This window comes from Piliocolobus tephrosceles, chromosome 13, assembly GCF_002776525.5.
Source record: "Piliocolobus tephrosceles isolate RC106 chromosome 13, ASM277652v3, whole genome shotgun sequence".
NCBI classification, from domain to species: Eukaryota; Metazoa; Chordata; class Mammalia; order Primates; family Cercopithecidae; genus Piliocolobus; species Piliocolobus tephrosceles.
Window position 1 is genome coordinate 67,856,216 of NC_045446.1, and position 18,111 is coordinate 67,874,326.

Here is an 18,111-nt window from a genome sequence, read left to right on the forward strand (position 1 = left end):
TCATACATGTGATTAAACTTTTATTTATTTCTTTATCACCTACTACTGATGTTTTGTTAGTCATTTTGGCTACCTAAAGCTTATTCATGACAAGATTCCTATACAAAACACTCATGGGAAAAGAGATTATAGATTTTGGTAACAGCTTATCTGCAGTCTATCTGAAAGTCACATTGGCTGGACATGAAGTCCCTGGCGGACATTTTCTCCCTGCTGAGAGTCTCTCAAATACATTATGGCATTTTCTTCTGGCATAAAACACTGATGTCATAAGGCAGTCTGATTTTCCTTCCCTTGTAAGTCATTTGGTCTTTTTGTCTGGATACCCAAAGTATTACTTTCTTCAAAGCCCTGTAACTTTACTAGAAAATGTCTTGATGTTGATTGGTCTGCACTGAGTTTCCATCTACTTCAGGAAAGTGTTTTCCAACATAGTCTTTAGTTATTTATCTGTTCCCCGCTTTTTCTATTTTGTGGACACACATCTCTTGGATCTTCTTTGGCTATTTTCAGTATAGCATTTTCTCTCAAATCCTTATATCCTATGTTTCTTTTTGTTTTTTACAAATACCCTGGTTTCTATTTTTCTATTTTGTAAAGGCATTAATTCTTATGTTTGTTGACTCAGATGTTTATCTTAGTCTTTTTAAAATTTAACTCTTCCGAGTCCTACCACTTATTATAGTTTTCATGTTTGATGGGCATGTCTTTCTGAGAAGCTTTCATTGTCTGTAGGGATGTTATTCTGCTTCTTGTTCTCTTTTGTTCTTATAATCCCAGGAGATTTGAACTTTCTCCCTTTTAGTTGTCTGGTTTTACGTACAAGTAGATTCCCTAAACTTTTAGAAAAAAGTCATTTTTATGATAGTTTTTCCAATTTCATAACTTTAGAGTTCCCCTGTTATTTCTGTGAAATACTCAAAGCAATGTACTTTATGAGATCACCTAACTCTATTCCTCTCCCATAATTTTATTTGAACCTTCTTTTTGTTTGTCCTGTTGTCCCTGTCCTACTTAATTTGGAGCCTATGCCCAGCAGTTTCATGTCAGTGTGGAGCTTAATCCTGGAAAGGCTTTGGGTGTTGAGAATTGAGAATTCATGAGGCCCATAGTACCTGAGAATCTTTAAGACCTTTGTTGTAGATTTTGTCTATATGATTTGTTATTACCACCAATATGTTCCTTTTATGGGGGAATTTGTAGAGACTTAAAATCCACACCACTATTACTTTCCAAAATTCATGAATGATGAATTTTCCCCTTCTAATTCAAACCATAACAAACTAAATCAGAGCAAACCAACTTCAACAGTTCCTCCAATCATGAAAGATTTCCTTCCTTCCTCCCTTCTTCCCTCCCTCCTTCCCCAAAAAGGAAAAATCTTTCACATAAGAAGCACTATAGGCCAGGCGTGGTGGCTCACACCTATAATCCCAACACTTTGGGAGGCTGAGACAGGCAGATCGCTTGAGCACAAGAGTTTGAGACCAGCCTGGGCAACATGGTGAAACCCTGACTCTACAGAAAATATAAAAATTAGCTGGGCATAGTGGCACATGCCTGTAGTCCCAGCTACTCAAGAAGCTGGGGTAGGAGGACTGATTGAGCCCAAGAGGCAAAAGCTGCAGTGAGCCATGTTTGAGCCACTCAACTCTAGCCTGGAGACAGAGCATAAATCTTGTCTTAAAAAAAAAGAAAGACTTACTCCTGTAATCACACTGCTTTAGAAGGTTGAGGTGGGAGGATTCCTTGAGGCCAGGAGTCTAAGACTGGGCAACATAGCAAGACCTCATCTTTACAAAAACAATTTTTTTTTTTTAATTAGCTGGACATGGTGGCACACGCCTGTAGTCCCAGTTACTCGGAAAGCTCAGGTAGGAGGATTGCTTGAGCCCAGGAGTTCAAGGTTACAGTGATTTATAATCATGACACTGTATTCTTTCCTGGGCAATTGAGCAAGACCTTATCTCTTTAAAAAAGTTCTTAAATTGTTGGGAATGATAGAGGAGTTAAAAACATTATTTAAGTTCTTAAAAAAAAAAAAAGCAGCAGCACTATGGTCTGTGTCCTATTGTTCATGGCAAAAAAGTAAGAGAAAGAAATGCAAACGTCAGTGTATTTCCTGTCATTTTTTCTACTTAACTCAAACGTGATGTAAAAGACAGATGGTGATAATAAAGAGTATCTTTTCTTTTATTCCTATAAAAGGAAACTCTTTTAGATATCATAATGTTGTAACAATAACATCTGTATTTATTAGTCTCCCTATACTTGTTTAAAGTAAAACAATGTTTTATTTTATTAATTTTTTAAAGAGGGAGTTGCACTCTGTCACCCAGGCTGGAGTGCAGTGGTGCAATCTTGGCTCACTGCAACCTCCGCCTCCTGGGTTCAAGCAATTCTCCTGCCTTAGCTTCCTGAGTAGCTGGGATTACAGGCACATGCCACCACACCCAGCTAATTTTTGTAATTTTAGTAGAGATGGGGTTTCACAATGTTGGCCAAGCTGGTCTTGAACTCCTGACTTCAAGTGATCCTCTCACCTCGGCCACCCAAAGTGCTGGGATTACAGGCGTGAACCACCACACCCTGCCAAAACAATGTTTTATATGACAATAAAAATAGTACTTTTATTTTCCTTTTTTGAGACAGGGTTTCACTCTGTCGCACAGGCTGGAGTATGCCGGTGTGAGCACGGCTCACTGCAGCCTCAATGTGCTGGGCTCAAGCCTGCATCAGCCTCCCCAGTAGCTGGGACCAAAGGCGTGCAACACCATGCTTGGTTAGTGCATTATTATACATTCAGTACAGAAACTTTGGATCCCCATCCGTAAGTTTCTAGCAATTGCCCACAAGTATCAAACAATGTTCAATCTTACTACTCATCAGGAAAATGTAAACCAAAACCACAAAGAGATATCACCTAATGCCTGTTAGGGTGGTTATTATCAAAGACAACACAACAGGTATAGGCAAAAATGAGGAAAGAAAAAAAAAAGACGATCCCTGTACACTGTTGGTGAGAATGTAAATTAGTATAGCCATATAGAAAACAGTAAGAAGGTTCCTCAAAAAACTAAAAATATAAGTACTACAGGATTCAGTAATCCCACTACGGGGTATATATCCACAGAAAATGAAACCAGTTTGTTAATGAGATATCTGCACTCCCATGTTCCCTCCAGCATTAATCACAATAGCCAAGATATGCAATCAACCTAAGTGTCCATTAACAGATGAAAGGATAAGGAAAATATGATCTATATACACGATGGAATATTATTCAACATTAACAAAGAAAGAAATCCTGTCATTTGTGACAACATAGATAAACCTGGAAGAGATTATGCTAAGTGAAATAAGTCAGGTATAGAAAGAAATACCCCATGATCTCACTTACATGTGGAATCTTAGAGTTGAACTCACAGAAGCATAGTAGAATAGTGGTTATGAGGGACTGAAGGTGTGGGGAGATGCTGGTCAAAGATAAAAACTTTCAGTTAGGATGAATAAGTTCAAGAGATCTACTGTACAACATGGTGACTACAGTTACAACAATGTACTGTACACTTGAAAATTGCTAGGACAGGAGACTTTAAGTGCTCTCACCACAAAAAAAGATAAGTCTGTGAGTCAATGCATATGGTAATTAGTTTTAGACAGTTCACAAAACGGAATTAGTTTGAGATATTCCATCATAAATATATACAACTTTTCTTTGTCAATTAAAAAATTTAAACCCAGCCAGGCACGATGCCTGTAATCCTGGCACTTTGTGAGGCCAAGGCAGGTGGATCACTTGAGCTCAGGAGTTCGAAACCAGCCTGGACAACATAGTGAAACCCTATCTCTACAGAAAAGGCAACAATGAGCTAGGCATGGTTGCTTGTGCCTTTAGGCCCAGCTACTTGGGGGTCTGAGGTTAGAGGATCACTTGAGCCCAGGAGGTGGGGGTTGCAGTGAGCCAAGATCGCACCACCGTACTCCAGCCTGGACACCCCTCCCAAAAAAAATTAAACCTTGCAATCTAGAATAAAAAATATATATAAATACAGAACAAAGGTGTCACCCTTGGGACCTCCTGAATGCAGTGAGAATCCTGGGACTTTGGTCCATAGAGTTGATATAAGAGATATCAGCTTCCATGGAACATGAGGCTTTTGAGACAGAGTAGTTCCTGGACCCGCTCAATGTAAATCCCAGCTACTTGTTTCTCCAGTTGTTACCTGGAAGAAAACAGCTTCTGGATGGCCGTAAGAATTGTTGCAAAGACTATTCCTAAGGCTAGATATTGCTCCTGCTGGCAAGCTATGATCCCTGTCCTACATCAATCTCAGTATACTGATGCCAAGTGTTGTCTATAGTAGTTTTGCGAATCTGAATACTTAAACCTAAGAAGGATCCCAACAGGTACTAAAGATATAAAACTGCAATGTATGGAAAAATACTGTGTTGTGTAGCTCATTTATTAATCAACACATTGACTCATGTATGGGAGCTTATCCAATTCACAAGTTTACCATGACAATGCCATGTTCCACTTTTAACTTTTTTAATACAAAAAAGTCCCTAGATAACGATACAGGGAAGTGAGTTCTTTTATCTCCAATCATATTAAACTTCTCATCAAAGTTACAAAGAAATCATTATGAGTAACATCATAAATATCTATGCTTTCATCAGGTACAACAGAAAATATAAAAAATGATTTACTATCTTGTCTCATTTATTACTAGTAATCTATTCACTATGAACAAGAGTATTGCCAATTGTACTTACATATGCAAATACTCATTCCAGTTTGATACAAATGCTTTTTTGCTGCACTCAAACTCAAAATTAAAAGAAAGTTTTGGTTGGGCATGGTGGCTCACACCTGTAATTCCAGCATTTTAGGAGGCTAAGGGAGGCAGATCACCTGAGGTCGGGAGTTCAAGACCAGTCTGACCAACATAGAGAAACCCCGTCTCCACTAAAAATACAAAATTAGCTGAGCCTGGTGGCGCATGCCTGTAATCCCAGCTACTCAGGAGGCTGAGGCAGGAGAAATGCTTGAACCCAAGAGGTGGAGGTTGCAGTGAGCCAAGATTGCGCCACTGTGCTCTAGGCCTGGACAACAAGAGTAAAACTCCGTCTCAAAAAAAAAAAAGAAAAAAAAAAAGTTTTGATACACATAATATTTTTATCTTAAGAATATATAGCTGCACATCATAGCATTCAAAAATAAATCTCCTTAAACATATCAGTCCTCCCCCTCCCAATTTCTTCCTCAGGTATCTTATGTTAACCATCATAGTTTTTACAATGAATAGTTTCATAATATTACATGCCACAGACTGAATTGTGTCCCCCACAAATTCATATATTGAAGCCCTAATCCCCAATGTGACTGTATTTAGAAACAGAGCCTTTGGTGAGGTAATTATGGTTAAATGAATTCTCATAAGTGGGGGTGGGGGGACTTTAGCATTACAGGAATGGTGCTTTTTTTTTTTTTTTTGAGACGGAGACTCGCTCTGTTGCCCAGGCTGCAGTGCAGCGCTGCCATCTTGGCTCACTGCAAGCTCCGCTTCCCAGGTTCATGTCATTCTCCTGCCTCAGCCTCCCGAGTAGCTGGGAATACAGGTGACCGCCACCACGCCCGGCTAATTTTTTGTATTTTTAGTAGAGACGGGGTTTCACCATGTTAGCCAGGATGGTCTCGATCTCTTGACCTCGTGATCCGCTCACCTTGGCCTCCCAAAGTGCTGGGATTACAGGTGTGAGCCACTGCGCCCGGCCAGGAATGGTGCTCTTATAGGATCAGAGGAACACACAACAGATAGCTTTTTCTCCACACATACAGAGAAAAGAGTCATTTGCAAGCCAGGAAAAAGCCCTCATCAGAAATCAAATTTGCTACTTTTAACTCCAGAACCAAGAAAATAAATTTCTATTGTTTTAAGCCATTCAGTCTGTGGTATTTTGTTATGGATAGCCTGAACAGACTAATAGACTACATTAAGTTATATTATTTTGCCACATAGAATTTAAGCTTTATATCTGACATCACATTAATAATGATCAAAGGAAAATCATCAGTAAGTTAATCTACCTACTATAACTATACTGGGCTGGGTGCAGTGACTCACACCTATAATCTTAACATGCTGGGAGATCAGGGGGGAGGATTGCTGAGGCCAGGAGTCTGAGACTAGACAGGGCAATATAGTGAGACCCTGTCTCTACAAAAAAATTTAAAAAGTAGCCAGGCATGGTAGCATGTGCCTGTAGTCCCAGCTAGTCAGGAATCTGAGGCAGGAGGATCCCTTGAGCCCAGGAAATGGAGGTTACAGTGAGTTGTGATTGTGGCACTAGATTCTAGCCTGGGCAATAAGAGCAAGACCTTGACTCTAAAAATAAATAAATACAAAAAAACAAATATACTGACATACTTTATTTCAACAATTAGCAACTCTCCTTTTTCTGAAATAATTCTTGGTCATTGTTTTTCTAAAATTGATAAAGACATGAACACAATAAATATCTTATTTTCATGTTAACTACACTGTAAGAAAAAAATATATAAGTCTAAGCACGTGAGACTAAGCCCGATTTTAGAGGGCACAAGAAAGGAGTATGGCAAAATGGAATATAAATCTCACGTAAATAGAAACAACCATTACTCAGCTACAGAGTATTTTTGACATACAAAAATGATGATCCAAAGTTGACAACTTTTCTAATTTTCAATTTTAGATGTTGACAGCAACTTCATTTAAAAAATCAGTCATATGAAAACATATGTTCCCTCAAAAATTTGTACATTAACATTCACCACTGCATTATTGATACCAAAAAGTGGAAAAATCCAAATGTCCATCAAGTGAACAGATAAATAATATGTGGTATATCCATACAAATAAATATTATTCATTCATAAAAAGGAATGAAGTACTGATACATGCTACAACATGTATGTTGTAATATTTAGTATATGTTTTTAACATTATGGTAGTGTAATGTTAAAAACATTACGCTAAATGGAAATGTCAGACACACACAGCCACATGCTGTATGATTCTAATTTTTATGAAATGCTACAAAGAGGCAAATCCATAAAGACAAAGTAGATTAATGGTTTACAGGGGATGAGGGTAGGTAGAAATGGCAAGTAACTTCTAAGTGGGTAGCGTTTCTTCGTGGGGTGCTAGAAATGTTCTAGAATTAGTGGTTATGGTTGCACAATGCTGTGAATATACTAAAATCACTAAAATGGTGAATTTTATCTTAGCTTTTTAAAAACAAAGCAGCACTGCAGAAACCAAAATAAACAAGTTTTTGGGCCAAACTAGGTCTGTGAGCTGCCAATCTGTAAATTCTATTCTTTATAAGAAATTCTCAAACGGTATCTTATCTGATCACCTGTAGGCAGAAGTGCATGACTACAAAAATTAACAAAAGGACAATCTTCTTTCAATTAGTAGAATTAAAAACTAAATGTTAGTTAAGCTTTCCTCAACTTTGTTTTTCCCCCGTAAAGTTTCTTTTTAACTTTTTGGTCCCTTCTAAATTAGAATACAGTGTCCAATGTAGAGAGAAAGTATATATTAAATTCCATGGTGTTTTATTTTTTTATTTTTTTTATTTTTATTTTTTTTTTATTTTTTGAGGCGGAGTCTCGCTCTGTCGCCCGGACTGGAGTGCAGTGGCCGGATCTCAGCTCACCGCAAGCTCCGCCTCCCGGGTTTACGCCATTCTCCTGCCTCAGCCTCCCGAGTAGCTGAGACTACAGGCGCCCGCCACCTCGCCCAGCTAGTTTTTGTATTTTTAGTAGAGACGGGGTTTCACCGTTTAGCCAGGATGGTCTCGATCTCCTGACCTCGTGATCCGCCGTCTCGGCCTCCCAAAGTGCTGGGATTACAGGCTTGAGCCACCGCGCCCGGCCAATTCCATGGTGTTTTATATGCACAATACCTTCCAGGTAGTTTATCACCTAAATTAAGACACTGGATCTTAAACTCCCATAAAAGGGTGTAAATGACACCAAACACTTACTTGGAAATCTACCATAGTCTGAGAATAACAACTCAAAAAGTATCTGAGAGCTTCAAGTCGGATGCCATGACTAGCCCTAATATAAGTGGGACACAAATAGTATAAATAAAGTTTCAGATGGTCCTTGAAGTATAACCAGACTTTCATGGGAGTTGGGGAGACAACATCTGAGGGAGAGAAACAGCATGCAGACACAGAAGAGAATGCCCAAGACATATGGAGAAAACAAAAGCATCTAAATGATCTGGAACCAGTACTCATATAAGAAAAAGCAGGAGCTAGAAAAAGAGAGAGACCAGACTGAGATTCTGAATGTTAGTTTAGCAAATTTAGACTTTCAGAAGGCAATTCTAATTACCTTTGAAACAAACTCAACTTAATTATTTAGTTGGTGTCACCATTTTCCAGGCCACTTGCTGTCATTTTTCATTTTTTTGCCCACGTTTACAGTTAATACATTTCTCCTTAGCACCCATACAAAAATAAAAAACTTATCTTACTGAGTTAAGATACAAGGCATGACAATTTAACTAATGACTAAAGAAAAATCTATTTTAGCTACCAGAATAAGAGTGGCTGTTTATTCCCTCTCCAGTGCCTATTTATTTTTATTTCTTTCTGCCCAATTTGCAAATATCCAACCATGCTTAATTTTTAACTTTTGTCACATTTTGCTTCAACACTCTATGTTAGACATTCCCCAGGACTGTTTCTGGCTTTTGACCTACTCCTTCCCACTTGGCCCTGATCCCTCAACACAGTCCAAGGGTAATGTTTGTTTATATCCGAAAAGAATAAAAATGACAGAACAGAATCATATTTCTTTGGTCTTGCCATGGAATAGACTACAAGAACCACATCTGAGAGGGCAAGGGTGAGAGGCAGGGTTTTGGGGGCTGAAATTGTATGTAAGTGCAGCATTAAAAGGGCACAGGGACTCTGGAGACAGACTGCCTAGTTTTGAATATCAGGTTTGCCATTAACAAGCTATTACTGAAATAACTCTTTATCTAATTTCCCTCATCTGAAAAAAGGGAAGTAATAATATTATACTACTAAACAGGGTTTGTTGTGAAAATGATCTGACAATACAGGCAAAACATTTAGAACAGTATTGGCACATAGTAAATGGTTTATGTGTTACTATTTTATCCACTATGGTGTAAGCTTTATAAAAGCAAGGATTTTAGTCTTTCTTTATTAAACTATATGCCTAAAATCATGCTTAACACAGAGAAGGTGCACAGTAAGTATTCACTGAATGAATGAATGAATGAATGCATTAATAAGAAACATTTTGTTGTTAGAGAAAGAGAAGCAGAAAAGCCTTATTTAAAAGAGAAGGTAGGCTCTGCGCAGTTGCTCACATCTATAATCCCGAAATTTGGAAGGCTGAGGCAAGAGGATTGCTTGAAGTCAGGAGTTTGAGACCAGCCTGGGCAACAAAGTGAGACCATGTCTTTACAAAATTAAAAATTAAAAAACATTAGCCAGGCATGGTGGCGCACACCCATAGTCCCGGCCATGCGGGAGGCTGAGGCAGGAGGATCACTTGAGCCCAGGAGTTCCAGATTGCAGCGTACTATTGATTGCACTACTGCACTCCAGCCCAGGTGACAGAGTCAGACTGTCTCTAAAATAAAAATAGAAGACAGAAAAACAAAGAGAATGAAATGTCCTGCTCCTCCTCTTCTACTTTTTCAAGAGATGCCATCCCTCACAGACCATTTTCTCTTAGTTGTGTTAAGAGGTATAACATCAGTATTCATTGAGAAATGTTTTCAGAAACAGGTGTGTAACAGCCTTTGGTGTATTTGTTTCAGAAGTTAGGAGATGACCTTATTACTCAAAATGTGGTCCTCTAACCAGCAGTATCAGCATTACATAGGTCCTTGTTAAAACAGCCAATCAGCAGACAGCCAAGACCTACTTCACCAGATTCTGTATTTTAAAAAACTCCTGAGGTGAACACCACGCATATTAAAGTTTGAGAAGTACTACTCTAGACCACTTTAAGAGCACAGACTATAGAAGGATCAGGCTTCAAATGTAGACTCTGATACTTTATTATGTATATGACCTGAGGCAACATTATAAATGTTCTAATTTCCTCATTCTGTAAAATTAAAATAATAATAGTAGTTACCTCAAAGAGTTGCTATGAGGATTAAATGAAAATCCATATGCAGCATTTGGTAGACTGCAAAGAAAACAGGATGTGCCCAATAAATGTTAGCTGTTGTTGTTGTTGAAATCCCCCATTATCTACCATAAGGCCCCACAAATAAACTTTAGCATTAACTATTAGGAAGAGCTTAACTAGAAAAACAGTATGTTCTGATTTTCTTTCTACTTTAAACTACACAATCAGTCTCCCTTCAAGATCAGTGTCAATTTTGAGGTCTTGTATTAGAAATAATTGCCTCTTAAAATTTCTATTATTCTGACAGTGGTTTCCAATTCACATTTTCTCTGGCTTTGATTTTAATTGTGTATGGGAATAAGAAAATATGTGAATGAATGACCGAAATGAACAAATAATATTAAGTTTAAACCTAGAACTAATCCTTGGAAAATACTACTAAAAAAGAATAGAAATTCAATAGGAGTTTTAGACTACTTTAAAATTATTATGCATGGCTGGGCACAATGACTCATTCCCGTAATCCCAGCACTTTGGGAAGCCAAGGCAGGAGGGTCGCTTGAAGCCAAGTCAAGACCAGCCTGAGCAACAGAGCAAGACCCCATCTCTACAAAAAATAAAAAAGGAAAACTAGCCGGGCCTGATGGCACACGCCTGTAGTCTTAGCTACTTAGGAGAGGCTGAGGGGCTGGGATCACTTGAGCCCAAGAGTTCTAAGTTGTAGTGAGCAATAACTGCACCACTGTACTTCAGCCTGGGCGACAGAGAGAGAGAGATCCTGTCTCAAAGGAAAAAAAAAAAAAAAAAAAAGCTTTCCTAAAGCAGTCTGTAAGTTTAACTTTAGCATATGAAAAAGAATTCTTCAAAGCAGAAATTGGGCTTAGAAATAAAACCACCACAGACATTTGAAATAAAACCACATAAGCAATGAAGGACGGTAATCAACATTTCAGCTAAAAAATGCTTAATATATAGGAACATTATTATATACTACACAGAAAGGCATAATTCCTTGTTTACAAGCAATGCTTGCAGATAGAGAATGCTTTCTATAAATGGTTTCCTAAGAGCAGCAAATAAAGGAATAACACACTATTTTTAGGTTCTAATAGTAGAAGCAAACTAAAAGCAAAGAAAACATGGTAAGGAAAGCAAATTCCTTTCCTTGTCATTAAAAGGTTTATCAATAACAAACATTAACTAAAAAGATGTTGGTCAAAATTTCAGTTGGCTTCTTTCCTTTTGGAGAGCTCAGGACTTGGCTCTGTTTTCCTAGAATGGTTAGAATTTGATCTGCCTAGTTAAGCAAATTAGAAAACTCAATCGAAATCAGGTTTAACAATTACAATTATCATAGACTTAAAGAGTTTTCAAAGCATAAAAAAAATTAACCCCCCCAAAAAAATGGACAAAGAACTTGAATAAACATTTTTCCAAAGAAGATATACAAATGGTCAATACTTGAAAAGACAGATGCTTAACATCACTTGTCAATAGGAACTAATAATTACAATGAGATGCTGCTATAAAAAAAAAAAAACAGAAACAAGTGTTGGTGAGGATGGGAAGCAACTAGAGTCCCTGGATATTACTAGAAGGAATGTAAAATGATGCAACTGCTGTGGAAAACAGTATGTGCTTCCTCAAAAAATTAAACACAGAATTACCACATATGATCCAGCAATTCCACTTCTAGATTAAAAGAAGGGAAAGCAGGGACTCAAAAGATATGTGTACACCCAGTTCATGGCAGCATTATTCACAATGTCCAAAAAGTGGAAGCAATTCAAGTGCCCACTGATGGATGAATTGATAAACAAAATGTAGTATATACATACAATGGACAATTATTCAATAATTTATTATTATTAAAAGGAAGAAAATTCTGACATACACTACAACAGTGGTTCCCAACCTTTTGGCACCAGGGATCGGTTTCATGGAAGACAATTTTTCTACAGGAGGTGGGCTAGGGGGATGGTTTTGGGATGAAACTGTTCCACCTCAGATCATCAGGCATTAGATTCTCATGAGGAGTGTGCAACCTAGATCACTCACGTAAGTGGTTCACAATAGGGTTTGTGCTCCCATGAGAATTTAATACTGCTATTGATCTGACAGGAGGTGGAGCTTGGGAAGTAATGCTCACTCAGGTGGTAATGCTCACTCGTCCCTGCTCACCTCCTGCTATGCAGCCCAGTTCCTAACAGGTTACCCGTAACAGTCCTTGGCCCGGGGGTTGGGGACCCCTGTAACATGGATGAACTTTGAAGATACTATGCTAATATGAAATAAGCCTGTCACAAAAGTGCAAGCATTATATGATTCCTCGGATATGAATGATCAAATTCATAAGAGACAGATAGCAGAATGAGAGATGCCAGGGGCTAAGGGGAAGGAAAAATGCAGTTTAGTGTTTAAAACATACAGAGTTTTAACTGAGAAATATCAAAAAAGTTCTGGAGATGGATGGTGGTGATGAGTGCGTCACAACAATATGAATGTACTTAATGCCACAGAACTGTATGGTTAAAAATGGTTAAAATGGTAAATTTTATGTTATATTTTGCCACAATAAAAAAGTTCATTAAATGTCTTCACATTCCTTAGTAAAAAATACTATGTTTTGATGATTTGACCATTGTTTACTAAGATATCTTTAAATGTTCTATATAAAAGAGCAACATATTTGATGTTTTTGGCCTCATTTTCTTTAAATTAAGGAAAAAATCAACCTCTTTTTATAAGAAGGTTCCCAATTCAAATTGAGATAGAAATTCAGAATTATATAGTTGGGAAGAGGAGTGGAAGAATATAGAAGAGATTACAAAACAAAGCAAAACAAAACACACAAAAAAAAACCTTGTTTAGGTGTTTCTTCCTCTTTTTTAGTCTCCTCATCCTCTAAGCTGGGACTTTCCCGAGAAGAGTTGTCTTGTTGGCTAGAGTTTTTCAATAGTACAGGATCAATTTGTGCTTTCAGGAGTGCAAGAGTCTCAGCCAACTCGTTTCGATTTCTAAACAAGGAAAAAAATAAGACAGCATAAAAATCTTTTTCCTGCTCTAGAGAACTTTCTGAATAATACCGATAGAAATTAAAATAAAAAAGAAAAATACATTAAGAACATCAAAAACACAGGTACAGCTAGCCCTAATTAATCCTGAATTTTAAAAGCACTAAGAAAAACACATTAAAATATACTGTTCTTCAGAGAGGAATATTAGATTTTCCCCTCTACTGTTTGGAATGACAATGAATATCTCTTTGGTTGAAAAGAAAAGTAGGAACAAAATTAAACAAAAATCAATGTTTAGTAACTTTAAAAGTAGTATGTAATCTCTAAGGAGATGAAATCAATGTAAAACTTGATTGCAAAAGTATTTTTTGTTTTGTTCTTGATTCATTTGGAAATAATTCTTTTCTACCTTCAGAGATAACAGCATTTGATATTGCTACAAAATTAAGATCCAGAACTTTCTGAATAATTACAGCAAAACACCAGTTCCAATAACACAATTTAAAAACATAAAAAATATTGGTAGCTGATTTTATTTTGTTAATAATGGTTTATAACTGATTCAACAATACCAGAACATTCTAAATAAATAAGAGTCTAACGTATAAATTCTACTTAAAAAAAAACAAAAAACAAAAACAAGGCTGGAGTTCAGTGACCTGATCTTGGATCAAGGTAACCTCAAATTCCTGGGCTTAAGGCCCTCCACCTCAGCCTCCCAAGTAGCTAGGACTACAGTTGTACATCCCTATATCTGGCAAATAAAATCCCATATTTTTACTAGCAAAAACAAAGGTGTGGTATGGTTAATTTAAATGCCACTTACAACTGAGAAAACTTACTTGGATATTTTTCTTGCTCAGACAAGCAGTGCATAACGCTGAAGATAAAGAGCGACTCTGGACTAAGAGTTGGGAAACTTAGTTCTAGATGTGCCACTAGGTTATTAATTAGCAACAAGATCCTCCCATTTGTGTTCTCAATGTGTGATGTAAATACCTCTAACGCAAAGTGAAAACTGTTAAGATGAAATGACTCTTTTTCTTATCTGTCATGTCACACATATGCCTCCTACCCTCCTCTCCCTTTCCAATTCTATGCCAGCTAGATTCTACTGCTTTAGAGTAGGAACTCTGCATTCCAAAGAGCCCCTGGACAAGTCATATATCCTCATTAGGCTTCAGCTTTCTGATTTATAAAAGAATGGATTCTCTTGAGTATTACTAAATTGCTCTTCTGAAGAAAGCAGTAAAATTGCCACAGATAAAAATCAGAAATTAAAATGACAACAATGCATGAGAATGAAACATACCTGTTCATACATATCATATAAGCATATACAATACACAGTCTAGAATTTTAATTATCTAATATCAAAAGGTAAGACTAGATGTTTTGTCTTGTCTGGTCTTGCCTCCGTTTTACAGAAAGGAAAATTAAGACTCAGAGACTTTATTTACTTTTGGCAAAGATCCAGTCCCCTAATTTCATTACAACCTTCTTCTAACTTAAGGATCTATGCTTTTACTTCTCATATTCCATTCAGAATTCCATGTTGAAAAAAAAGAAAAAGAGGATTCCATATACAACAAATGGCTCAATCTATTTGTTATTTCTCAAAGTCATGATGGGAACTGAAGAGTATACTGAAGTTACACAACATACCAATTTTAAAAAGCTTCAAAACGTAAGGGAGCTAATATTGCTAGGAAAATCTATTTCAATTACTTCCACTACTTTTTTTTTTTTTTGAGATGGAGTTTCACTCTTGTCACCCAGGCTGGAGTGCAATGGCAGGATCTTGGCTCACTGCAACCTCCTCCTGGGTTCAAGAGATTTTCCTGCCTCAGCCTCCCGAGTAGCTGGGATTACAGGCACCCATCACCACGCCTGGCTAATTTATTTTGTATGTTTAGTAGAGATGGGGTTTCACCATGCTGGTCAGGCTAGTCTCCAACTCCTAACCTCAGGTGATCTGACTGCCTCAGCCTCCCAAACTGTTGGGATTACAGGCGTGAGTCACTGCACCCGGCCTACTTCCACTACTTTAAGCAAAAAGAGAATTTAGCAGTAAAATTTATTAAAGAACAACTCCCTAAAAGGCCTTTAATCTGTTTAATGTGTTTAAACACAAGCCTAAGGTAGTGGTTATTATATGAAAACAGAAAACTACCCATCTTTGGGTTTTTCCTATTTTGAATAATGAAAAAAATCCTAAATCTGAGTTAGAGGAAATTTTTATGAATTCCTTCAAATCACATCCAAATTTCTTTTTTTCCTTTCTTTTTTTTTGAGACGGAGTCTCGTTTTGTGGCCCAGGCTGGAGTGTAGTGGCGCAATCTTGGCTCACCGCAAGCTCTGCCTCCCAGGTTCACGCCATTCTCCTGCCTCAGCCTCTCGAGTAGCTGGGACTACAGGCGTCCGCCACCATGCCCAGCTAATTTTTTTGTATTTTTTTAGTAGAGACGGGGTTTCAGTGTGTTAGCCAGGATGGTCTCCATCTCCTAATCTCATGATCCACCCACCTTGGCCTCCCAAAGTGCTGGGATTACAGGCGTGAGCCACTGCGCCCGGCCAATCACATCCAAATTTCGTAACACTATCTACAGAATCTTTTAGACTAAGGATCCTAACAACAATCCAGTTGTTTTGCTACCCCTCCCTCACTTGTTCTCTGTTCTCCATACCATTTCTTCTCTCAGGCATGTTAAATCAGATATATCCCTCCAAAATACCAGGCTTTCTTAGGATATCAGGTGACTGATTACACTTCTGCTCTCTTCGCCTGGAATGTGTTCCCCATGGCTAATTCCAATTACTCTTTCCAAGACAAGAATAGAATGAATAAACAAAATCTAGTATATCTACATATGGAAATACTATTCAGCCATAAAAAGGAATAAAGTTCTGATTTATATTACATGGATAAACCTTGTAAAGATTATTCTACTTGAAAGTGGTCACACATGGCTGGTGGTGGTTCCCAGCACTTTGGGAGGGCAAGGCAGGCGGATCACCTGAGGTCAGGAGTTCAAGACCAACCTGACCAATATGGAGAAACCCCATCTCTACTGAAAATACAAAATTTTCCGGGTGTGGTGGCACATGCCTGTAATCCTAGCTACTTGGGAGGCTGAGGCAGGAGAATTCCTTGAACCTGGGAGACAGAGGTTGTGGTGAGCTGAGATCATGCCATTGTGCTCCAGCTTGGGCAACAAGAACCAAACTCCGTCTCATAAAACAGAAAAAAAAAAAGAGAAAGAAAGAAAGTGGCTGCACACAAAAAGTCACGTATTATATAATTCTATGTTTATAAAATGTTGAGAATAGTCAAATTATAGACACAGAAAGATTGGTGGTTGCTAAGGGATAGGAAAAGGGAGAATGAAGAATAACTGCTAATGGGTACTGACTGGGGTTTTCTTTTTAGGGTGAGAAAAATATCCTGGTGTTAGATAGTGGTACCAGTTGCATAACTTGTTAAAAAAGAAAAAAAAACAAAAACTAAAAACTACTCAATTATATGTATTTTACAAAAAAGAGATGGTGGCTTGGACAAGAATATAGCTATGAAGGAGAACTGATCAAATTCTAGATACAATTATGCATGAAGAGCTGATTGGATTTGCTGTTAGGGTAGATGTGGAGTGAGAGAAAAAGCAAAGTTACAGATGTGCTCCCAGGTTTTGGGCCTTGGGGTTTACACTTGGTATAAAAGCACTCTCTGTAGTCCCACTCTGTTCCTGAAGAAGCACCTGATGGAATCTGGTACAAGGTCTCCATTTGCTAAAATTCTCTCATCATTAATAACCAAACACTACCACTTGGTTATATTTACATCTCTGCTTATCTTTTTCATTCCTAAAGAAATTCTATTGACATATTCCATAGGGTTGAGCCAGTGAAAGAATGTAGCTGCTATTAACTGAGATGAGATGCTCATATTAGGGTAGAAAGGTTCAAAGTTTAGTTTTGGGCACACTGGTTACTGACTTTGACTTAACCAGATTCTAAACTGTTTCCTATATGTACCTTAAGTTAATCTAGACTTCAATGAAATGGAACACATCATCCTAACCATTATTATTGTGAAATACGATTTCTCCCAGCCTAGGAGTTGTTCAGAGTTTGAATTAGTGGTAGGTGCTAAACATTTCAGAAGCAATGAAGAAAAATAAATAAATAAATATTTATTATTTAAAGAAACAGAACCCCCTGACCACCCGCCTCCCGCTGGCAAAAAAAAAAGAGTCAAGCATAGGTATTATCTTCTACCAAGTATAAGCCAAGTATCTGGTTCTTCCACAGCACCCTTGATAATCTCCATCACAGACTTTGTGACCGTATTATTCAAAATTTCCCTGTACCTTTCTTCCATAAAAAGAACTCCTTAAGAAATCGGACCAGGTCTTCACATCTACAGAGCATAGCACAGTATAAATATAACAAGTCTTTTGTAAATATTTTAAATATATGATTCCAGAATTGAGCAATAACATTCCAACTTTTTGGTATAAATTCCAAATTATTCAGTAGGCAAAAAAAAAAAAAAAAAAAAAAATTATGGAGGCCAAGAAAACTAAAGAGAAGCATTAATTAGTAATATCAATAGCAGTACTATTAATCTAAGATGTTAACATTAGTGAATGAGTACTGTGTTCCAAGCATTAATTATTCCAAGAGTTTTATATTAATTAGTTCATATAATTCCAATATAACCCAATTAAATAGGTATTAAATTATTCTCATTTTAAGACTGAGGAAACTGAGGACACATAGAGAGGAATGGTAATTTGCCTAAGGTAAGTTAGTACAATTTAGCAAGACTGAATTTCGAATAGTCTGACTTTAGAGCCTGTCTTAATCACTGTGCTATATTAGCAGGTTATATATATATATGGTTTAGAAATACAT

At 37.4% G+C, this 18,111-nt stretch overlaps 1 protein-coding gene across 1 annotated transcript in view; it reads right to left on the reverse strand.

Moving 5' to 3' along the window:
- The window catches only part of RSF1 (remodeling and spacing factor 1), a 159,646-nt gene that overhangs the window by 49,339 nt on the left and 92,196 nt on the right, over window positions 1-18,111 (reverse strand). The window contains exon 5 of the mRNA XM_023209328.2: window positions 13,043-13,197. Coding sequence (XP_023065096.2) covers window positions 13,043-13,197 — 155 coding nt within the window. The remainder of the gene's footprint in view (window positions 1-13,042; window positions 13,198-18,111) is intronic.